Below are 23,747 nucleotides of genomic sequence, written 5' to 3' on the forward strand. Positions count from 1 at the left end.
CTAGTTTAGCGTCCCATAAACCCCCTGCCTCTTGGTCACTGAAATGACGTAAATATCATAGTCGCACTATTCAAGCTTCAAATGCGTCGTGTTCTTATTGAGCACATCTGAAAACAGCCTGAGAAGAATTATGAGCAGGAACCAGTATGGCGAGAACAGAGATCTGGAAACAGCAAAAAGCTTCCTGCTTCTGTCCTTGGAAACAAGGCAGCCTCTCAGTCATGAGGCCTATCGATTCTGGTGATGTCTGCGCTCACTCTAGGAAGACCACAAGGTAAAACTCCTCACAGAAAGGCCCAGAAGGACTCCCCTCCCTGGACACTTAGCTCTGGACGGTAGATGGGAGAGACGGGAGGGGCGTGGACAGGAGGACTTCACTTTTACTCTGTTCCCTCTTGCATTGTCTGAGTATTTCACTACAGTAATGGGCAAATACTGCAAGAGAAAGACTAGCACTTTCGAAGCAGATCTTTTTCCCTTGCCGAGGACTTGTGTAAGCGGGGAGCCGGCAGCCTGTGGGGTTTCACTTTCGTCCTCACTTAGAGAAAGGAGCAAAGCCCAGATGGCTTTATCACAATCGTTTACTGGGAGTCATGGCCAATAAGCTGAAAGAGGGAGGAGGGGGTAGGCAGGAGGCACGGAGGGAGGAGGAGAGGTGGAGAGCAGAGCCAAAGCCAGGTTTCTGGGGTGCAGCCTCAGGAGAAGAAAGGACAAAGGTCAGAGTTCGCCAGGGCTTTGGGGCTGCATTCCTGGCTGTGCCTGGTGAGGTCGGAGCGGGGACGTCGGGGCAGGAGGCAGGGGAGGCTGAGATCAGAGAGGCCGCAAGGACTGAGCTCGAAGGTGAGGCCCAGCAGCCCCGGGAGGGGAGGCCGGGTTGGTGATGGGTCCCCTGGGAGGGGGCCTCCTTAGCTGAGCCAGGTCCGCGGATGAAGGGTGTGCAGAGCATTTCCTCCCAACCCAGCATCCAGGTTAACCTGGAACCAGCCTTGAGTGTGGGTCCGGGCACTTTCACGGAAAAGACAAGCCTGTTCGCTGGTAAGCCCCGTACTGCGCCAAGCGGGGACCAGACACCCCGTCGTCCAAAATGGACCAAAGGACTAATTTAGGGAGTTCAAGAGAAACTGGGGCAAAGAGTCTGTGAACTACATTTTCCATCAAATGTGCCTCAAGGTGGCAGCCTTTCCACCTTTTCCCTCTGAGTTTTAACTTTTTTTTTTTTGAGCATAGTTGCTTGGTGGTTTGACAAGTTTAAGGGCTGCTTGGAAGATGCAGAGGACTGCATCTTTCCTTTATATCTGCAGGAAAACCCCATGAAACTGGCTTTTTAAAGGACTAAAGAGTCTGGCAGAGCATCTGACACATACTAACTCCTCAGTAAGTGTCTGTTCAAGTGACTTGAAGTCAATTAAAGTGTTCAGGAGACTCAAAAAAGAGTCTGTAACTGAAGGGTTTTTTAAAGATTTTATTTACTTATTCTTGAGACAGAGAGAGAGAGGCAGAGACACAGGCAGAGGGAGAAGCAGGCTCCCTGCAGGGAGCCCGATGAGGGACTTGATCCCGGGACCCCGGGGTCATGCCCTGGGCCAAAGGTAGACGCTCACCCGCTGAGCCACCCAGGCCTCCTTGTAACTGAAGTTTTTATCTCGGGTTCCACGGTATCTCTTGGATCATTGTATTTTTCCTTTATGAAACCAAGGGGGGACCCTTCTGTTATGAACCACCACCTTACACTGAACTGTTGGTTACAGCGTATGAGTGAAGTACGAATGGGCTGGCACGCTATGAAGACTTCGCCATCAAGTGCCGAATGGAGGCTGGTGAGGGTGGTGGTGTCAGCTGATCACGCTGCTGGGCTGCACGCCGGGCATCACTAACTAACCAGCAATGACAGCTCAGTCTCTTTGTACCCCCACCAGACAAATGCACAGGTTGTACTAGATGGGTAAAGCCATCACTAATTTACCTGTGTACTCAGCACACATGTGCAGAGAACCTACCAGGGAGAGACGCTCGCGTAAACACCAGTGACACAAGAACACGTAAGTTGCTGGTGCTCTGCAGTAGCCAACAAGCACGTGGGAATATTAGCAAAAACATTCCCAGCTATCACATCCTCTGATTCTAAGACCTGTTAGTATGCAACTCAGATCTTTGTTTGTCCTTTGGTGCCTCCTGCTATCTTTGCAGTCCTCCAAATAGTCATGTTCAGCTCTGGCAGTAAAGGGAACTAAATATAAGAAGCTACCCAATCAGAAATCAGGATAAACTTAGTCTCAGCATAAAAGACCTTTTTTAAAAATTAAGTCCTGCTAATTGCCACATTTTTACCTATGAGGTTGATCGTGATAGTTAAGACAAAAGCATTTTTTTCCAGAAGAAAAAAATTCTGCTTGGCTTTTTTTTTTTATTTTTAATTTTTTTTTGAAGATTTTATTTATTTATTCATGAGAGACACCGAGACAGGCAGAGACACAGGCAGAGGGAGATGCAGCCCAATGCGGGACTCGATACCAGGACCCCGGAATCCTGACCTGAGCCAAAGGCAGACGCTTAACCACCGAGCCACCCAGGTGCCCCTACTTGGCTTTATTTACTAATAAATGTTTTGTCATTCAGGATTAAGATTGGTATGGGCGGAGTTATAGGGTGAAAACTACTGAAGTTTAAACAATCAGGCTTTTCCTTAGACATTGGAAGAGCTTTATTTTTATTCTGGCTACATATTTCTTTTTCGGGGTGCTTTAGCATAGCTTAATATAGAAGAGCTCTAGGGGTGCTTTAAAACAGCTTAATATTAAAAAAATAACAATTTACAATAATTTCAGGCAGCGTTTAAGACTCACTTGCCATTGTTCCAATGAGTATTTTAAAGTAATACCCTTTTTTGTAAAGTCCAAGAAGACAGCTGAAATATTTTATGGAGTGGAACAAAGCTAAAATATCCGCTTCAACTGAGTTGTGAGGGTTTGCTTATTTTTCATATTAAGCATTTCATTTTTATACTCTCAGTTCTACACATTTATGCACGTTGATACTCATGTTGTCTCTTAACAATTTAACAGAAAAATCTAGAACTAACTAAAATATTAAAGTGAACCCTTTTATTCTCCTGAATATACACGAATTTACTTTGAAACTCACCTTGAAAAGAGCATAAAGTTCTTCTAGCTCATCAATGGTAAAGGACGTTTCCGTCACAATAGTTCGGACCTATAAGAAGGTGGACACAATGGATTTCACAATCTCAAAAGATATTATATTGGGAAAGTACCTGGTTTTCTTCTTTTAAGTCATCTCAGTCTGTCAAGCAGGACTTCATGGAGCAAGAAGGCCACTAGCTATTTTGCAAAGAACTTACCACGTTCCGTTTCGTAGTATCCTCCAGGGTCTGGATCACCTTCAGCCTCTGTTTGAATCTCATCTGCTCAATCAGATCTGCCCGGATGGTTCCAAATTTCTAGAAAGGAGCAATATTGGCATTTCTGAGAAATCTGCTGCAAGTACATAGTACCATGTCTGCAAGACTTACGGAGACACAAGCTGGATACATAGAAGAAATTTCTTGTGAAATAACAGGCATCCTGGACTAGATCTTTATTTTAAAAACAATTTAGCAGCCGTTAAGTAAGTAACAGGCGACTCTCATGCTTCTTAGCGCTGGAGCTAAATTTCACAGTTAAATGAGTCTCGCTGGAATCAATAAACCAGTTTAGAGGGAAGAAAACATTGGATAAGGCTGTAAGGGCCATTTACGTAAGAATGAAAATGCTTCAAAGGAAGGATTTTCTCCACAGGAAGAAAGGAAATATCTGAGGCTCACGATTAGCCTGGGAGGTCAGAAGAAGTGCTTGTGGGAGGCTCCCTGTTCCTGTTCCCTTGTCCCGAGTCAGAAACCCACGTTGTCTCTGGATGGCAGACACTGTGGGCTGGCTCTCTCTCCAAACTCCAAAATGCCTCCTAGTACCTGGGTGTTTGTTGAATGAAATTTCAAAAGCCAAATGAGTCTTTCAATCTGAAGGTGGAGAAAGAATATATATAAAGCTTTCGATCTCCTACAGGTACAAAAGGAAAACAAAGCAATTCTGCTGAAAGCATGAAGCTTGACCCGTGCGAGCAGTGCTGCGATGGTTCAGCACATTCAAAGGGTCAAGAAATAGCTGACGGACGTGTCAAGTGTCGGCAAGGTACAGCCAAAACCCTCATCTGCTGCTGCCCAGGGTATCAGTTGGTACGACCATTTGGGACATCTGTCTGCAGTATCCACTAAATCTGAAGAGAAATATATACCAATGACACACATAAATTCCTAAGTGCCTCCCCCAAAAGTGTTTATTTTTTTCTATGCAAAAAATATTCATAGTGCTACCGTTAGCCAAAAGCAAGTAGTCACTCAAATGCTCGCTAACAGTGGACTGGATAAATAAATCGTAGTGCTATCACACAGCAACGAAAATGAACCATTCGGATAAATCTCACTATCATAACGCTACGCAAAAGAAACCAGAACCAAAAGAGTTCATTCTGGAGAAGTGGAATCATACATTCATGAATGAAGTTCAAAAAACAAACACAACTGACACATTAATTTTGGAGAGAAGCACAGTGACAGGAAGGAGACGCAAAGGGCATCTCGAGGGTGCTGGCATTGGTCCGGGTAACAGTTATGGGGGTGCGGGAATCAGAGGCTTTGTACATCCATACCACAGGCTCCTACTCAAGAAATCCTGAAAAAAAACCAACACAACTATTTTATACAAAGTGACTTGCATGAATCTCCTAGAAGTCATGATGAAAAAGACTAAATCGCAAAAGAATGCATAGCGCATTTTTTATGTGATAATCATGAAATGAGATTACTGCAGAGAGGGGGGATCCCGACAGGGTGAGGGAAGGGTGGCTGTGGGTACAGGCGGACAATCCGGCAGCCCCGGGGGAGCAGCACCTACAGGGGAGTATCTCACCATGGTGGTGGTTCTGCGAGGCATGTGACAAAACTGCACGCACTTACACCCGTACCTGCACCTGCACACGCACCTGCACACGCACCTGCACCTGCACACACACCTGCACACGCACACCTAGAACGCACACGCAGCTGCTGAAGCCTGACCAAGCGTGCCTGGGATGCTCACTTGGAGCGGGTGAAGGCCTGGGGCGTGCACCTGACTCTGTACCTTCTCTGCTACCTCCTTGAAGCTATAATTCTGTCTAAGGAAAAGGTCTTTTTGTTTGTAAAGAGGGGCTTTGGCGCGGCGGTGAGCGTCAGGACGGAACAGGACGGTCAACTGGAGAGGCGAGTGCTCATCAGGGAGACGGGAAGCAGGGGGGTGTGGAGCGGGGTAGTCTCATAAGTACAAACCAAACACAGGGTAAGATGACGCATTCCAGTAAGAAGCAGCACAGCCCGCTAGAAAGTGGACGTGCTGGTTCCCTGGAGGTCTGCTTTTCTGGTGACGTCACATTTAGCCAAGACACAAAGGACACGGGGAAGCAAGCACACGGATCTTTGCAAGAAGCACGTCCAGGCAGGGGCGGCTGGTGGCACCCAGGCCCCCCACGTCCCCCCGCAGGCACTGGAACCTACACGACCCCTTTGAGGAGCAGCGGGAGGCCACTGTGACCCGAGGGGCATGAGAAAGGGGCGGTGGCAGGCGATGGCAGGTGATCAGAGAGCCAGCTGCTGCAGCAGGGAGCGCGTGTGGGGCTCCGAGGCCTCGGGAAGCACTTGGAGTCTGCCCCCGAGTGAGCCGGCAGGCAGGCCCCTGGAGCTCAGGCGAAGGAGTGTCCTCTGCCCCCCCCGCCCCGTGTTAGAGGGACGCGCTTGCTTCTGGGGGAGAAATAAAGGTGCCAGGCTTCGGGGGAGCAAGAGCAGTTCAGGGGCTCCGGTGAGACGGTTGTGGCTCCGACGAGGGTGGAGGGTGGTGACCCTGGAAACACCAGGAGGGAAGTGCTTTCTCTCTCCCCCAGTCCAGAGACAAGGCCTCAGAAGTCAACAGAAACCACCCAAGTCCACGTTGCCGCTGAAGCACTCGTTGCAAAGTCCGTGCTAGACAGAGGACGGGGTTTCCATCAGACGGGGTGCACCGTAGGCCTTCGACCAACGACGCAAAAACGTTGGTCGTGAGACCGAAGGAAGCTAAATCTTACGGCAGCTACAGCGGCAGGCCCGTTACCTGATGGGTCACTGGCTCCTTCCAGTAACCCCGTGCGTTGGTACCGTTACGTCCATTTTACAGACGGGAAAGCCAAGGCCCCGAGCGGTAGAGGACATTCCCCAGGGTTCCCCAGGGGCCGAGCTACAAGGCTGAGGCCCAGAGTCCAGCTCTGGAACCCACCACCTATCATTCGATCCCACAATAAGTTCTTCCCGGTGTCCTTGATGACAACCCAGATTTTGGGACTAGACAAAATGGGATTCAAACTCACGTTGACTGGTTGGCTGTCGTGATTCTACACAACCCAGTCGCATCCTCCAAACCTCAGTTTATTTCCCTGTAAGATGAGGCCCCCAAACTGTCCGCGTGGACGTGCTGTTAGAGATGCATGTATTAATGGGAAGCAGCAATCACCGGGGCACCTGGGAGGCTCAGGCGGTTAAGTGTCTGCCTTCGACTCAGGTCATGATCCCGGGCCCCGGGGTCCCGCTCCGCGTTAGGGTCCCCCCTCAGCAGGGGCCTGCTTCTCCCTCTCCCTCTGCCCCTCCCCTGGCTCATGCTCTCTCTCTCTCTTTCTCTCTCAAACAAATAAATAAAATCTTTAAAAATAAAATAAAAAATAGGGCAGCCCGGGTGGCTCAGCAGTTGAGCACTTGCCTTCGGCCCAGGGCGTGATCCTAGAGACCCGGGATCGAGTCCCACGTCGGGCTCCCTGCATGGAGCCTGCTTCTCCCTCTGCCTGTGTCTCTCTGTCTCTTTCTCTCTGTGTGTGTGTCTCTCATGAATAAATAAATAAAATCTTTAAAAAAATAAAATAAAATAAAAAATAAATTAAAAAATAAAGTATCGGTAACAGTAACAAATACTAAACGTTGGCTGGACAATCTCTGCAGACTGCTAAAGAAAGGATGACTTCGCCCCAAGCCTGACCCTCCAAGAGCCTCCGGCACTGGCCACAGACACAATGGACATAACGGAAATGCAGCGGCTCTTCCATCAGAAGCAAACAGTCCCGACCTGCAAGGGAGCCACGGTCTCCACGTTCCTGACGGGCTGTTTCCGGGGGATGTCTAAAGGAGAACGAGCGCTGACTGGGTCCCTCTGTCTCTCCCCTGCTCCCCCTTTCTCTCCCACCACTTGAAACCCTACAAATAGGGCCAACGAAGGTGGCTCGGGACCCCCTGGAGCCAACGTTTCCCTTTACCCAGAGCAAGGGCCCGGGTGTGAGCCCGGCTCCCAGCACCGCGCATTTCAGTCCCATGAGGACAACTGATTCACTAAAGCAACAACAGTGCTTTTTTCTAAAAAATAGAATTCAGTGATGGGGGTGAGGGAGCCCAATATTTTTTTTCTTTCATTTCCTAAAATCTACCCTTCCTTAAACAAGAGAGAAAATAACCCATCTCATTTGCATCTCGCTTCCAACTCCATTTTTATCTGAATGTTTCTGTGGTCTGTTTCTCTTCTTTTCTTTTTTAAAATATTTTATTTACTTATAAATTACACAGGCAGAGGGAGAAGCAGGCTCCGTGCTGGGAGCCCGACGCGGGACTCGATCCCGGGTCTCCAGGATGAGGCCCTGGGCTGCAGGCGGCGCTAAGCCGCTGGGCCACCCGGGCTGCCTGTGGCCTGTCTCTAATCGTCCCACGGAGCTGCGGAGGTCTGCGTGGGCGGGGAGGGGAGGCCTCTTCAAGGCAGCAGAGCTTCTTGGTCCTGCAGCTTGCCCCGCTCCCCTGGGGCTGCCCATCGCGGCTCACAACTAGGTCCCCAGCCCTTGGTTTCACACCCCGTCACCTCCGCTGTGTGCAGACGTCCCCTCCTGGCCACACAGACCCGGGACAAGGGACAAGTGGCTGAGGGAAAGGCATGTGGGGACCAGCTTGCCTCAAGTCCCCAGCTCAGTCCTCGGGCCTCTCCCACCCGCACCATCCTTCCTGGGGGCCAGGGGCTCCTGCCGCGCCGCGCCGGGCGGCCTCCCGGTGATTTCCCTCACCCCTCCCCGCTTTCCCTTGCGTGGCTGGGACGACGGAGGCGACGACCAGGTACAGATTTCAGAAGGAGGTCGCCAGGGCCGGTCTCCGCCGAGTCCCATAAGCTCCTCCTTTCCTAAATCCTCCAGAGGGGCCTAGAACTATCCAAACGCTGCAGCTTAAAACACACACACACACACACACACACACACACACATCACAGGTGCACACACCACTTAGGCCGTGAGTCCACGGGGCGGTGATCGGAGCAAACGTGCAGGCCGCGGGGACATTTGTTGAAACAAAAAGAAGGTGGCGTTTCTGAAATCGGAACTCCACAGCTTCCGTTTTTACGTAAAAGTAGTTCACTGAAGCTCTGCTCACAAGCGCCTGTATTCACCTTCCCGGGGCGCAGGATGGAGCTCACTCCTGTTCAGAGGACCCAGCACCATTCACAGCCGACGGTCCTTGCTTTGGCCAGAAAGCTCCGAGGGTCTGGGTGAGTGAGGCTCAGCCTTGGAGGACGGGGTGGGGGTGAGCGGAGGCGTGAAGGGATGTGGCCTCTTGGACTTAGAAAACACGGTATAAAGTCGAGGGAGGCTGCGACCAGGGGATGGGTGGAGACGCCCAGACAGCTCCCCCCACGCCCCCTCGCCTCCCTCCACGGTGCTGGCACCGCGTGTCGGGTGGGTGGGGAGGCAATATTCAGGGGGAGGGAAGGAGGATGAGGAGGGAGAAGGGAAGAAGGAATCAGGTATGAAGTCGGCGCCAAGACCTCGCTTGTTGGAGGCGCAGGTTTGCCGAACGGGCTGCCTCTCGGGGGTCCTCTGATCTCTAAGGGATTCTGAGCTCGGGACGACACTCAAATCCATGCAACACCTTCGGGACTCCTTGTCAGAAAGCAGGCCCTTATTTTATGACCAATTTGTGTTGGCAAATGGAGGAGGAAGAAAGCACATATGTAACGATCTAGCAAAATGAACTGATGTGATCACTACGGTTCCACTAACAACTGGTGGTCTACGGTTCTTTTTTGAGGGATGTATTTATCCTTTTAAGAATTCAACTTGGAAACCGAAGCTATGCATCAGCAAAAAAAAAAAAAAAAAAAAAAAAAAAAAAAAAAAATGTCAAGCCCCCTGGGCCTTCCTGTTGGGAGACACATGATGAAGGACTTACAAGTAAAATACTCTCCTGTCTAGAGTTTGCTTGAAAATATTCCAGAAAAAAAAAAAAAGTGACTTTGATGAAAGCGATCAGAAAAATGTTGATATCTGTCGGACTGTGTGATGGGTTAATGGAAATGCATCAGGTTATCCTTTGGATTTCTATTGTTTAAGATCAAGAAAGAAAGAAAGAAAAAAATCACAGCAGGTGTTGATAACGTATCCCCAGGGCTGAGCACGATGCCTAACAGGCACTTATAACATCTTGAACAAAGATTTTTTTTTCCCGATAAATGGACAATCAAGCAGTGTTTCTTGCATCTCCGGGTCTCCGCCCACTGCCCCAACCGTAGAATCTCCTTTGCTAGTCTATTCCTTCGGCTCTCCCCACTCCAGTTTGCTGCATGAGGAGCAGAAATAATGTACTTGGAGAGAAACTCCTCAGCTTCCAGCAGGCTGCTGAGTGCCTTGCAAAGCAATCAGTGGCTTTAAGAATCCCCACTAAGCAGCCCCTACTGGACCCACAGACTCATGTCCCTAGGTACATTTACAATCCACCTGATTCTATCCAGACAAACCCCACTGGCTCTAGCGTGAATGCTGGAGAGCTACTTTCTAGCTGTGTGGCCTGGAAAAACTAGCTCAACCTCTCTCAACTTACATTTTCACCTTAAAATGGATTAACATTGACCTGGTGGGGCTGTCTACGGAGCACCCAGCACCCTGCCCACACCAGATGGGCTCTCCGTGAGTGGTAACTCTTGGGGTCATCATTAGTAAGCTCGACACATGATTCAGAGCCTACATGACTGCGTGTCCTGCACAAACTCCCCCTGTGTTGTATTAGCCACGTCCTTTCCCTGCTTTTCTCAGGTTGAAGCCACTGGGTTGGGTTGTCTTGAACATGAAGAAACTCTGTGGGGGTCATGTGTCCCTGAGCCTTTGAGGAGGGTCATCTGGGTCTATGGATCACACCTGAAGGCTGGGGCTTTGTCTTTCACTTCCGTCCAACTGCAAAACTGCGGAGCCTGCAAAAAAGAGCACTGCCTTCTCTCAAACTGTCCATACGATTCCTTCCAGTAGGGTCTTGGGAGAACTTAACAATGAGTAAGGATTTCTCCATGAGGCATTTATGAATAAAGTTATCTCATCAGGAGAAATCTGATCAATATCTAACCAACCTCCAGCAACCTGGGGAGGGTCCCTGAGGAGACCTCAAAGCTGAATGGACTTTCAGGATTTTTCCTACTTTTCTATCTTCCTGGCTACCTATCCTGAAGCACAGAAATAATTGTGTTGCAGGCCTCAGAAAACGGGTGTCAGGCCTTAGCTCAAACCAGGTTATCACCAGCTTCTGCGACCCGTGGCCCCATTCTGCATCTAGGGCAGTGATTCGCAACCCTCACCGGGCACTGGAGCATCTGGGGAACTTTAAAAAAAAAAAAGCTCATTTCTTAGGCCTCATACCAAAGATACAGATTTAATGGGTCTGGAATGGAACCTGGGAATTCACATTTTTAAAAGGCTGACTTTGAAAAAAAATTGTAAGCGATTTTAATGCACAGGTGAGATTGAGAACTACCAATCTAACGGTTAGGAGGGAAAAAAAAAAGATAAGCGAGAGTTTGTGGTGGCCTCTTAGGTTGATCGGTAAGGCACGGGGGAGCCCCTGGAAACCTGTGAGCAGTGCGGTGACACGAAGGAGAGAAAACAGAAAACCAGTCATTATGCACTGAAAGACCAGGTAATACAAGCACGGGTGCAAAGAAGAGGGGTTGTCCCTGCAGGCAGAGGAAGGAAACTGCCGCTGTATCCTGCAACAGGATGTGTGGCAGCCCACGGGCCACCACTAGGCATCAGGCGGACAGGATGTAAGTGGCAACCAGCCCTTGGTCTTGCCTCCATCCTCTCCTCTTTCCCTTTAAAAATGGCTCAAGTGCTGACCTCAGCAGTTGTTAGCTTATCTGTTGTCAAGAATGAAGCTGAGTTTCCACATATTAAGCTTTATGACTTTGGTCCAGAATTGTCTTAACAATGAAGGTTTCAGGGGATGCCCTTAGAAAAACAACCCACAGCTATAATAACAAGTATCGCCTTTAATCACATGGGCTCTTTCTCCATCCAAAAATAATCACCCCAAATTTCCAACAGTGTTGTCCAAAAGTCCTGGGGCGATGATGTTTCTTTATTACATTATGATAATAACCAGTTTTTGAGTGACTGAAGTGAAATATCCATCTTTAGTCTCCATTGGTGGAAACATAAATTGGGATAATCTTTATGGAAATTGGACAGCGTATGTGCTAGGAGCTTGGAAATAATTCATACTTTTTGATCTATTCCTTAGCATGGACTCTAAGAAAATAATCAGAGATGAGATATTTGCATACAAGTTTATCACAGAATATAGAGTATATATAATCACACCATGTAAGTTTGCCATAAAATACTGAAAACTTGGAAGTATTCAAAGTAAATGTCCAACAAAAGTGACCAGTTAAATAAATATTGGGACTTCATTAAAGCAGAATATTAAGGCTCTATTAAAATTATGGCTTTACAAACTATGGAAAGAGCCCAGATGTCCATCGACGGATGAACGGACAGAGAAGAGGTGGCACATATATCCAATGGATACTACTCAGCCATCGAGAAAAATGGAATCTTGCCATTTGCAACAACGTGGCTAGAACTAGAGGGTGTTATGCTAAGTGAAGTAAGTCAGAGAAAGACATTTATCTTATGATTTCATTTATATGTGAAATTTAAGAAAGAAAACAGAGAATCATAGGGGGAGGGAGGGGAAAAGTAAAACAAGACAAAATCAGAGAAAGTAAAACAAGAGCCTCTTAATCATAGAAAATGAACTGAGGGCTGCTGGAGGGGAGGTGGGTGGGGGGACGGGGCAACTGGGGGACGGGCATTAAGGAGGGCGCGTGATGGGATGAGCGCTGGGTGTTATACGAGACTGACGAATCACGGACTCTACCTCTGAAACTAATAATACACTGTACGTTAATTAGCTGAATTTAAATTTTTAAAAAAGGAAAACACATTATTGCTTTAAACAATATTTAACATATCAGAGAGTGCTCATGGTGTATTTTAAGTGAAAAATAGGCTGTTACAAAGCACTTTTTAGTAGAGACTTATTTCTTTCAGTCTCTTTAAGTGTATATTGCAAATATAAAAACATACTTGAGGGAAAGTATGGTAAATGTAATTTATAGAATAGTTTGTTTTCCCTCATATTTCTCCATAGTTTCTACACTTTTAAAATTAAACATGTGTTACTTTTACGACTCTAAAAGATACAAAAAAGGTCTTGTTTTCAATACATACTGAGTGTCAAGGAAAAATTTTAAAAATAATAAATTATTGGGCAGCCCCGGTGGCTCAGCGGTTTAGCGCCGCCTTCAGCCCAGGGTGTGATCCTGGGGACCTGGGATCGAGTCCCACGTCGGGCTCCCTGCATGGAGCCTGCTTCTCCCTTTGCCTGGGTCTCTGCCTCTCTCTCTCTCTCTCTCTCTCTCGTTCTGTGTCTCTAATAAATAAATAAAATATTTAAATAATAAATTATTAGTCTCACTCCCATTAAGAGTGAATGGACACACACTTCTGAGACGGTTTCAGGATCTATACCAATATTTTTAAAAACACCAAATTTTTCATTCTTTAAGAGAGGCTTTCTGACCTCAGCTTGTCCCTCACTATTTCTCTCAATCCAGGCTGCCAGGAGGTGGGATGCTGATAATCATAGTCACGTAACTCCAAGTGTCTGTGCAGGTACAGTGCGCTCAGCAGAAAACTCATTGTCTTTCAAGCCTAGATCCAGGATCATGAACCAGGAGACATCCTCTCCCAGCTAGACCAAGCAATTCTAGAGAAATACTAGGACTCTGGTTCTTCTCTAGGATGGCGCAGGCTCTTCCATGTGTCTTGGACTGAAGAGAACCGGCTTGTCTACTTCAGAGAATATCTACGTACTTGGCACGGGAAAGGAAGTGAACTGATGTGTCCAGGTCGACTCCCCACGCCTGCTCTCGACAGCCCCTCCTCAATATACCCAGAGTGGGATGGGATGGGAGCTGCTCCTTGATCAGGCATGAAGGTGGGCATGGCAAAGAACCAGGGGGCCAGAGCGTGTCATGCCACTTGCTTTATGGCATTAGATCCAGCGGGAGTCCTAAGCCCTGTTCAGTTCCCATCTTTGGAGCTCAGAGCTGTCAGCTGGAAGGTAGCTGCTTGCTTTGGTAACTAGTTCTCAGGAGGTAAAAGGAAACCGGCGTACCCACCGTCAGTGATGGAAGTGGGCGCCACACATCTGGCGGAGGCCCTCCCAGCCCTCTCAGAGCGCGGTAACACTCAGGCAGGAAACGAGACCCACCTCATAAGACGTCCTGATGAGCCTGAAGATGTCTACCTCAGGGTAGGGCTCCACATCATCACTGAGCAGCGAGTGGAGGTGAGGAATGGGAGGCAGCGTGCTGTCTTTATTGGTCACACTGTCTAAATACCTGGACAAAGAAATGCACCATAGTCACCAGAGGCTACTTCGGAATTCTCCCATTACAGTGCTCTACCCATTTTCTGCAAACCCTGCATCTTCAGAAAGACTAGAATTTCCTTAAGAACAGGATGGCATTTTCCTTCAAAAGACACAGCATATGGGGCAGCCCTGGTGGCTTAGTGGTTTAGCGCTGCCTTTAGCCTGGGGTGTGATCCTGGAGACCCGGGGTCGAGTCCCGCATCGGGCTCCCTGCATGGAGCCTGCTTCTTCCTCTGCCTGTGTCTCTGCCTCTCTCTTGAATAAATAAATAAGATCTTTAAAAAGAAATAAAGACACAGCATACGAACATAAATCCTTGGCCACGGACGGAAGTGGGCATTACGATTACAGTCAAGCCAATGAAGGCTCTGAAACTAAGGAGACAGAGGCGAGTTTGGAGAAGAAAGCAGAGGCGTTTCCGAGTGAGGCTTAGGGGCCCCCCGGGTGGCCCAGTCGATTGAGTGTTTCAGCTCAGGGTCGTGGTCTCGGGGTCCCGAGATCGAGCCCCATGTGGGGCTGCTTGTCTCCTTTTCCCTGGCCCCTCCCCCTTGCTGTGCGCACGGGCTCCCTTCCCTCTCTCGAATCAGTAAACACAAGCTTCACGGCGGCCACCACCACAACCCAGTGCGGCCTTGCGCATCACTTGTGCGTTACCTTCCCAAGACAGTCATGGCCTCCCCGTCGTCCTTGCAGCACAACAGCTTGTCCACGTTTGCATCCAGCACGGCCAGGGCCAACTGGAATATCACCTTGATTCCTTCATAGAAGAAACAGTCCACGACCACGACGGCGCTCTCAAACGGCATCACGCTGAGAAAGAGCGTGAGGAACCACGACAGGGAAATGGTAGAAATCACGCCCAGGTCCTGCATGCAGTCGTACAGCTGCGGGACGTAGTCTCGGGCCAGTTCCTCGAAGACTCCCTGGTCCACCAGCGCGCCTGCGGCAGGGGCACAGAAGGCCCGGGTGAACCCAGCGCACCTTCTTCCCGGGGCTCCCAACCCATCGGCTCCACTGGGTGATGCAGCTCCCAACTGCCGCTGAGACAAGGCGGCTCCTTTCTCCGACCGTTCCGCGGCTGCCCTGTACCAGTCACCATGTTACTGGACCAACGGGTCATCACAGCGCGGTCAGCACATGACTGCTGGGTGTCTCCTCTCTTCCCTGCTTCCCTACCACAGAAGAGCAATGACACAACCACGAGGGTTGTTGGAAAGGCAGTTTAATGAGTTCTCATGATATGTAATCGTCTGGACAGGCACGAGCTATATATCTAAGTAGCTCCATTTCTTGGCAAACTTATTTGGAAAACAGGTCGCTTTTCTGGATGCGTGGTCCCCACATACGAGGTTTTTTTTTTTTTTTTTTAATGTGTGCTTGTTAAATGTAAAAGCATTCCAGGGGCGCCTGGCTGGCTGGCTTAGTGGGTAAAGCATGAGGCTGCTGATCTCGGGGTTATAAGTTTGAGCACCTCACTGAGTGTAGAGATTACTTTAAAAAGAGCCTCGGTGTCCACTGACAGACGAATGGATAAAGAAGCTGTGGTCTATGCATGCAAGGGAATATTCTTCAGCCATTAGAAACGACAGATACCCACCATTTGCTTTGATGTGGATGGAATTGGAGGGTATGATGCTGAGTGAAGTAAGTCAATCGGAGAAGGACAAACATTATATGGTCTCATTCATTTGGGGAAAATAAGAAATAGTGAAAGAGAATAAAGGGGAAAGGAGAGAAAATGAGTGGGAAATATCAGTGAGGGAGACAGAACATGAGAGACTCCTAACTCTGGGAAATGAACAAGGGGTGGTGGAAAGGGAGGTGGGCGGGGGGTGTGGGTGACTGGGTGATGGGCATTGAGGGGGGAACTTGATGGGATGAGCATTGGGTGTTATCCTATATGTTGGCAAATCGAACTCCAATAAAAAATATATATATATATACAAAAAAAATCTAAATAAAAAAAGGCACTCCGGTTGTACATACACACTCAGGATCAACTTACTGACATTTCTGGAGAATTATGTCCAATGAATCAAATTAGTGCAAAAAGGTTTAGAAATGAAGAGCACAAGAGGGAAGCATAAAGCATACGTTTTACTACACTAGCAACAAGAAGCTTGTCCTGCTAAAATGAATGTCTAACACTTGGGAGGACTATAAGGAATAAAGGACTTAAAGGAATAAATAATTTATTTAAATGCTTACAATCATTGTTTGTCTTGCAATGAAATCAGTTCTGAAAAAGAAACTGTAGAAACTCAGTTTCTGATAAATATTTATATGCTCCTTTTTTTTTTTTTTTTGCATACTTCTGCTGTCCATAGATTCCATCCACTTCATGAAAACCTTTGTCAAACCTAATTGACAGTTGACGTGTTTGGTACAGTTCTCACATGCCACAGAGTGGCTTGACACCCACATCAAAGTTTTCTAGGATGATTTCTCTAACAGTGATACACGTGTGTTCTCTTACGCTCCGCGGGGCTCTTCGGTGTCCCAGCCACATTAAATCAAGCCCTCTCATTCCCGTTTTGGGAAACTAAAGTAGTCGGAAACCCCTTTGGCTAATGGTGACTGGAAATGGTGTGTTCCAGCCAGCGTCCTGGCCCCAGAAACATCTTTGCTAGGAGACATGGGGTTCGAATGTTAACTACATCCCCACATACCAACGACTCTGGTGTTGTAGTAATCAGGAAGCATGCGCTCACACAAGGCCACAAGCAGCCAGAAAGCTTCCTCCTCTTTGGCATAAAGCAGCAGCACTGATGTGACAATATTCATGGCCTAAAGGAATGAAAAAGGGCGTCATCAAATATCCTCTACGTACATCAAACGCATGTTAACTTAAGAAAGTTTGCTGACCTAAAACATTACTGAGTTGGTCTCCCAGGGCCAACAAACTTTTTCAGCAAAAGGCCAGATGGTAAGAATCTAAAGGCTCTGCAAGCTACACACCCATATTCTTCTAAGTTTTTATTATTTAGAACCCCTTAAAAATGTACGAACCATTAGTCCTTGAGCCTGTAACCATTAAGGGTCTCCATGAACACCGAGTCACCAAGCACCGAGCCCCCGCACACAGGCAAGGCCTCATTCAAAAACTCCGCCCGAAGGCTATCTGACGAAGCTTTTAACTGCTAAAATCTCAGTGTTTCTAATCCTTAATCCACAAGATAAATGTTTCCCTTTTTAATCTTCCATAATGGATTTTATAACCAAGTACACATAGCCTGAGGCTCTCCTTTTTTTTTTAAATTTTTTTTTCCTTTTTCTTTCTTTCTTTCTTTTTTTTTTTTTCTGAGGCTCTCCTCTGAGAACAATAAAACCTTTCAAACTTGGAGTCCTCGCCCACTACTTCCATCCGGATAAGGATGGCAGTGATAAGTAACAGTGACTTAAATTCTAAAGTAACCTACTTTACTAAAAGAAATTATCACATAACTCATAACCACTCAAGGCTCAACTACTTTAATAGTCCTCTTAATTAAAAGAGCAAGATCAAAAGATAAACATGAACCCTACAATTGTAGAAGCCAACCAACTCCTGTACTTCTTTTGATCTTTTACGAACCAGTAATTGTTCGTCAGACTTCCACCATGTAAATACCGAGAAAGGAATTTTGGTCTAATAATAGCTTTTTCTTGCAAGTCTTAATATTTTCCCAAGTGAAATCATTATTAAAATTCCACCTGAGAATTAACCTGCAGATTCTAGTACAGGGTCGCAGTTAGTGCCTTCGTCATGTAGTCAAGGTAGGTTTGTGACAGGCTCTGGACTAAGTACTAGGGGATGGGAGGAGTGACAAGTCTCCCAGGACTCTAATGTTGATGTCAGAGAGAGAATTAAAGATGTAAAGGTTAATTGATCAATTTGGGGTGTATTTAAGTTAAGTACTACTAAAAAGATAAAATAATGTGGTATATAGAGGACCTGTACTGTGTGTGTGTGTGTGTGTGTGTGTGTGTAGAGGAATTAACTCTGCTTTAGCATCTATCTATCTATCATCTATCTATCTAATCTATCCATCCATCTAATCAATCTATCTATCCATCTAATCTATCCATCTAATCTATCCATCCTATCTACCCATCCATCTAATCTATCATCTATCTAATCTATCTATCCATCCATCCAATCTATCTATCTATCCATCTAATCTATCTAATCTTTCTAATCTATCCATCCATCTAATCTATTATCTATCTATCTATCTATCTATCTATCTATCTATCTATCATCTATCTCTCCCTCTATCTCTCCATTTTTGTGTTAAGCAGTCATTTAGTAAAAAATCTATTACACCATGGTTGTTCTGGATTTGGGGGGATGTTTGAAGTATTCGTCAACACATTAAGTTATACTCCATTGTGATTTCCTTTCACATGTTTTTTGAGTATAGTTGATACAAGTTTATAAATTATGCTACATTCATCACAGAGTCGCTACCATCTGTGCCCACAGATCTATTGATACACAGCTATTACAATATCACTGACTACATTCCTTAGGCTATGTCTTTTATTCCCATCACTTACTGATTCCATTACTGGAAGCCTGTATCTCCCACAAAAATATGGAATGCTTTATATATCTGCGTGTCATCCTTGCGCAAGGGCCATGCTAATCTTCTGTGTATTGTTCCAATTGTAGTATATGTGCTGACAAAGCGAGCGCAAGCCTGCTTTAGCTTTTAGCTGGATGGTCAGGGAACGCCTCTCTGAATATGTGGCCTTTAAATCTAAAATCACATTATCTTGGAGCTCTCCAAATCGTGGCATATGCACTAGTATAAGAGATAATTTTAGTCGGGATGGGGGCAACATTCTTTTAATACCGGACCAAGCATTTATTTTAATGTATATTAAAATACAATCATAGCACATAAAAGCTATATTCTCAAGTATGTTCTTACTTACGATGCAAAGTAGGAGCACCGGGGAACTTAGAATCCAGAATTGGAGGCCTGGTGCTCAGGCATGCCCTCATTTACCTCCGGGAGGGAGGAGAAGTAGCTCGGAGAGTAATCAGAAGAGACTCTAAGGTCACCCAGCTATGAGGTGGTGGATCCAGAAAGGGCACTCTGTCTCCTAGCTCCTCTGCTCAGTACAGTTTTGCTCCCCAGGGGAGGTTTTGCTCTCCAGGGGACATTTGCCAATGTCTCAAGACAGTTTGGGGCACCTGAGTGGCTCAGTGGTTGAGCGTCTGCCTTTGGCTCAGGTCGTGACCCCCGGGGTCCCGGGATCGAGTCCCACATCGGGCTCCCCACAGGGAGCCTGCTTCTCCCTCTGCCCATGTCTCTATCTCTGTCTGTATCTCTCATGAATAAATAAGTTAAAAAATCTTAAAATAAAAAATAACGACAGTTTGGTTGTCACAAGTAGGGAGTCAGACCAGCATTTAGTGGATAGATGTTATGAAGTGTGTTATTAAACAGGAAGGTTGTTAAACATCCTACAAAGGACAGGACAACCCCAAACAAAGAACGATCCAGTCCACAATGTCTATAGTGCCGAGGTCAAGAAACACAGGTGCAGTATGGTTCTGTTAACCATTCTTCTTTCTTCTTCTTACCTTCTCACTGGTTAATAAACAAACAAACAAACAAAAAATCTAAACCATCTGTGTCATTTACCTGGCAATATCCTATGTTAGGATTTCGAAAAGCATAAGCTGTTAAGACCCTCCTTAGAGCCGCGATGCCCATTTCATTCTGGAACGCTGGGTGTTCTGGAAGGGAGCGGTGTAAATCCCTCTCAATCTCCTCTGTGGCGAGATTGTACTTCCCCATGGACTTCTCCACTAGGTCTTCGTAGTACCCAGGGTGCGTGGCCTTTTCATTGATGGCACCTAGGAAATACCCGACACATACAACATCCAAAGGTGCGGGCCCTGCCCTGGGTCTGCAAACACAGCTTACCAAGTGAACTGAATCTCTTCACATTCCTTACCCAGCTCAAGGGATACCTGGGAAAATACCAATGACAGTCCACAGATGAGGCGGGCTGTTGCAACTGTGGCTAGACTGGTAAATTTACTTGTGGTCCGCGTCCCTCTTTCAACCCCACTGGAAGCCAACTATTTTAAAAGCTCCTAAGGTAGAAGCTTGGAAGCTAAAAATGTTCCCCAGAACTTCCACAGACAATCCTGGGGGTGGGGGGCTACTCAGGGGAAGAGGAAGAAGAAATAAGAGTAAGCCAAAGTCTCCTCATCTCAGCATCCCTGCAACCATAGCAGTTTTGCTGGTATTCTATTGGGGTTTTCCTTAAGATTTCACTTGAAAAGGAAAGTTACGCCTCCCAAAACAAGTCTGAAAACCGCTCGCTAGCATATGCCTTGAGGAGTTCCAACAGCCATACTGCAGAGGAGGAGGCGGCGTTAGAATATATGCGGGGATTTTCAGAAGGGCAGTGGCCGGTGTGGGTGTGGGCATTCCCCACAGCGGGGACTGGAACGGCTGGGGGTTCCTCAGGCGGCGGCGATGAGGACGGAGAAATGGGTTGAGATCACTGGTGTGAGACGTTTGCATTTGAAGACAGAAAACCCTGTATGAAATTACTAAATCTAAGTCTAGAAATTAGAGCCCCTGGGCTGGCCTGGGCCTTGTCAGTGACAGCCTCCCAGAGGAGGCAGCGTTACCCTTACCCTGGGAGAGGCATCTGGTTGACAGCAAGTTAACACTGGCGTTTGCTTTGTTGCCAAGGGAGATTTGCAAGGATATCTTACCATCTGGCCGGCACTTCAGTGCACTGGGTACACCAGCCAGGTCCTGGTACAGTGGCCCTAAGACTCATAGGGAGCAGAGCCAGACCCAGGCAGGGCTTGCCTACCAGGAGCGGGGTCTCCCCATGGATAAGCTGGCGTCCACCTGTATCCCACCCCCCACGCCCCAGGTGGAAATCTGAGCTGTTATCTGCCCAACGGAGGTACAGCAGGTCCACCGCTCCACCCCCCTGGCCCACTCAGCCCATCACCACTAGAGAAAAGACTGAGTCTAGCTCTGCACGTGTCTCTGCAAGAGCGCTGTGTACCGCTGTGTACTACTTCTTGCCTCTCACTTTGAGTTTCATTTTCATCCAAAATGTGGCTGTAAGTAACTTCTAATTTGAATGAGGATGAAAATGGGATTTTTCACTGACTCTATCAGTGATCCGAATAAGTTTTTTTCAAGGTGACTAGTTCGCCGAGGCTCCTCTTGGGCTGGATTTATAATCAGAGATCACTCGACGCCAATTTGGATTTCTAAATGAGGAGCTAAGGCTGGTCTACTTAAAGAAAATGAAAAAGCCGTGTAAATGAGGATAGAACAAGCTAGTTTTGCATGAAATGGATAAAGCCAATTATTCCTCAGGATTCTATCCCCCAACTGCTGAGATGTTAATCCATCTCCTTACGGACAACTACCATTTATATCTACTTTTACAAAGAGCTTCAAGTTTGTTTGTTTGGTCGGCTTTTTTAATTTTTTTTTTAAAAAAGGCTTTCCTGTAAGTCTGGCAACTATTCTTTTCATTTTAATGCCATTTTTAATATGAAAGGTTTTGATAGCAGCACTTGTGTTGGATCATCTTAGGTTCAAATAAAAATATTCAAATAAGCTTATTTAAAGTGATTACATTTCAGGCCTCTAACCAGGTGAAGCAACTGATTTATAAAGACTGGTGATACAAAAAAATGCCGTGGATGTTCATGACAGATCAGACCCCTGGGATGCACTGGATGCTTTAGGCCAGCAGGAAGGCGAGATAGACGCAGCCTGAAGAGCCTCTAAGTCTCCAGCAGGGCTCAAACCGCCGGACCCCACAGGGCTCTGTGGGGCATGAGGCTGGCTGTGGAGCAGTGAGGTCGGCACATCTTTCCCATAGGTCCTTGACACCCCCCTTCTGTCCCTCCTGGTGTCTCTAGCTTGGAGTGTAAATGTGATCTAGGTAGGCCTCTGGTCCTGGTGCACATTCTGGCCTCTCCTTCCCATCTCCAAGTAAATTCAGGAGGTGGAAAAAAACCAACGCCAAGGCTTTCTCATTCCTCCCTCCCCTGCCTCAACGATGACCCTGAACATGTGCCACACCTTACACATTCTCGATGAGAGGTATTCTCATTGGAGCTAGGAAGAGGGAAAAAGAAATTTCCCCAAATCACAAAGAATTACCCTCTTTCCCTCAGGTTCTCTTTCCTCATAAACAGTGTAGGTGAAGGGATGGAAGGGGTTATGCAGGCTTGGGGGATGGTGGCTTTAACATTTGGACAGTGATATATGTGTTCTGTGTTTTTGCTGAAGGACTTCAAGGGTCCGGGAAGGAAAGGAGAGTCAGTGCTTGACCCAAAGGGCTGATATATGAAAACGCCCAGATGCCCGAGGGAAGGCTGAAGGGGAGCGCTGAGGTCCTCTGGGGTCACTGCCCCCACCCCAAGCCGGCCGTACCTGACAGCAGCAGCCACAGCTCCCCCCGCATGCTCTCCGGGATGCCCTTCAGCACCAGCTCTCGTGTTTTCTCTGTGCGGTACATGCAGATCCCTTGCCCATACTCCGCAAAGTGAATCTTCCAAGCTTGCTCCTTCAAAAACTCTTTGGCCTGAAAGGGATAATGAAACATTACAACATCCCAAAGCACCTCGAGGATGGAAAGGAGAAGTCAGGTGCAAAAGTCAGAGTAGCTCCCCTGGTGAATGGAGTGGTTATGTTCTGGACAGAACCTAAGAACAAAGAGCTCAGATTTTCTTGAGTCCTGCCCTAATTGGACACCTGAACCTAATTTGAAGCCTGTGGTCCTGCTTTGAAGCTTTCTGGACCAGAATCAGAGCTCCACTTCTCTGAAACAGGTCAGCAGAATGCAAATTATATTTATGGCTTTATGCCTACATCTCCAAATGAAAGTGAGCTGATATTTTTTAAATGTGGGCTGAGAAATTATATACTTGCTGGCTGACTTAAACAAAAAGGAAAAACAAGACAAAAAAAAAAATGTTACCTGTACTCCGTATAACTCCTCTTCTTCTGTGAAGAAGCCATTCTAAAATCTAATGAGAGAAGAATCTGCTTTTCTTATAGAAAAATATTTACATAGGCATTTATGAGTTTACTTTAATTAAAAAAATATTTTGGGGACACCTGGGTGGCTCAGTGGTTAAGCATCTATCTGCCTTTGGCTCAAAGTGTGATCCCAGGGTCCTGGGATCGAATCCTGCATCAGGCTCCCTACAGGGAACCTGCTTCTCCCTCTGCCCGTGTCTCTGCTTCTGCATCTCTCATGAATAAATAAGTAAAATCTTTAAAAAATAATATGTGTGTGTGTATATATATATATATTTTTGTTGTTGTTGTTGTTGTTATTGTTCTAATGTAGAAAGTTCCAGGCAGGAGGAGGCGGCACCCACCAATTTCGGGTTGAATTCCTCAGGAGACCGCCGCCGATACATGGTCATCAGGGTCTGTGTGGCTGTGGGGACGCTGTTGCCGTTCAGGTTAAACTGTCGCTCTCCATCGGCGTCGGAGCTCGTGCTTCTCTGGGGGCTGGAGGAGACGAGGCTGCTGGGCCGAGAATACACCTGCCGAGGCAGAGAGGAACAGACATTGAAAGAGTTTGGCTGTGGAATCAACTCCTTCAGTGTCCTCTGTTGAGACACCAACAGCTGTGCCATGGTTCCCAACATGTTTCTTGGTGACCTGAAAACCCAGGAGGAAGACAGCAAGCTGGCTTTTTGGCAGAGACTAGACAGGTGCATGGGTCACAGACCATGAGGCTTCCATGCTCAGAACAGGTTCCCTCTTATTTTAGGTGCATTTTGCAACCAACTGGTTGGCCCTTAGTCTCGGGTCAGCACGCGTGCAGAGCACGGCGTGGGCTGAATCAGCTGCTTATGGGGCCAGCTCCTCACGCCTGCTCCAGTCTCTGATGCCCCCGTGAG

At 47.2% G+C, this 23,747-nt stretch overlaps 1 protein-coding gene, 1 long non-coding RNA gene and 1 other non-coding gene across 3 annotated transcripts in view; 1 reads left to right on the forward strand and 2 right to left on the reverse strand.

The window, feature by feature from the left end:
* The window catches only part of TBC1D9 (TBC1 domain family member 9), a 112,584-nt gene that overhangs the window by 12,971 nt on the left and 75,866 nt on the right, over window positions 1-23,747 (reverse strand). Inside the window, exons 8-15 of the mRNA XM_041758225.1 lie at window positions 23,217-23,387; window positions 22,264-22,414; window positions 19,477-19,691; window positions 16,510-16,627; window positions 14,495-14,780; window positions 13,679-13,808; window positions 3,359-3,457; window positions 3,142-3,210 (exon numbers count right to left, since the gene is read on the reverse strand). Of these exons, the coding sequence (XP_041614159.1) occupies window positions 3,142-3,210; window positions 3,359-3,457; window positions 13,679-13,808; window positions 14,495-14,780; window positions 16,510-16,627; window positions 19,477-19,691; window positions 22,264-22,414; window positions 23,217-23,387 (1,239 nt within the window). The remainder of the gene's footprint in view (window positions 1-3,141; window positions 3,211-3,358; window positions 3,458-13,678; window positions 13,809-14,494; window positions 14,781-16,509; window positions 16,628-19,476; window positions 19,692-22,263; window positions 22,415-23,216; window positions 23,388-23,747) is intronic.
* On the forward strand, window positions 749-8,286 carry LOC121492916. The gene is made up of 3 exons (XR_005988343.1): window positions 749-840; window positions 1,749-2,039; window positions 7,049-8,286. It is a non-coding gene; the product is annotated as an uncharacterized LOC121492916 (long non-coding RNA).
* Window positions 18,412-18,518, reverse strand: LOC121493972. Its single transcript, XR_005988621.1, has one exon. It is a non-coding gene; the product is annotated as a U6 spliceosomal RNA (small nuclear RNA).

This window comes from Vulpes lagopus, chromosome 6 (assembly GCF_018345385.1).
Source record: "Vulpes lagopus strain Blue_001 chromosome 6, ASM1834538v1, whole genome shotgun sequence".
NCBI lineage: Eukaryota > Metazoa > Chordata > Mammalia > Carnivora > Canidae > Vulpes > Vulpes lagopus.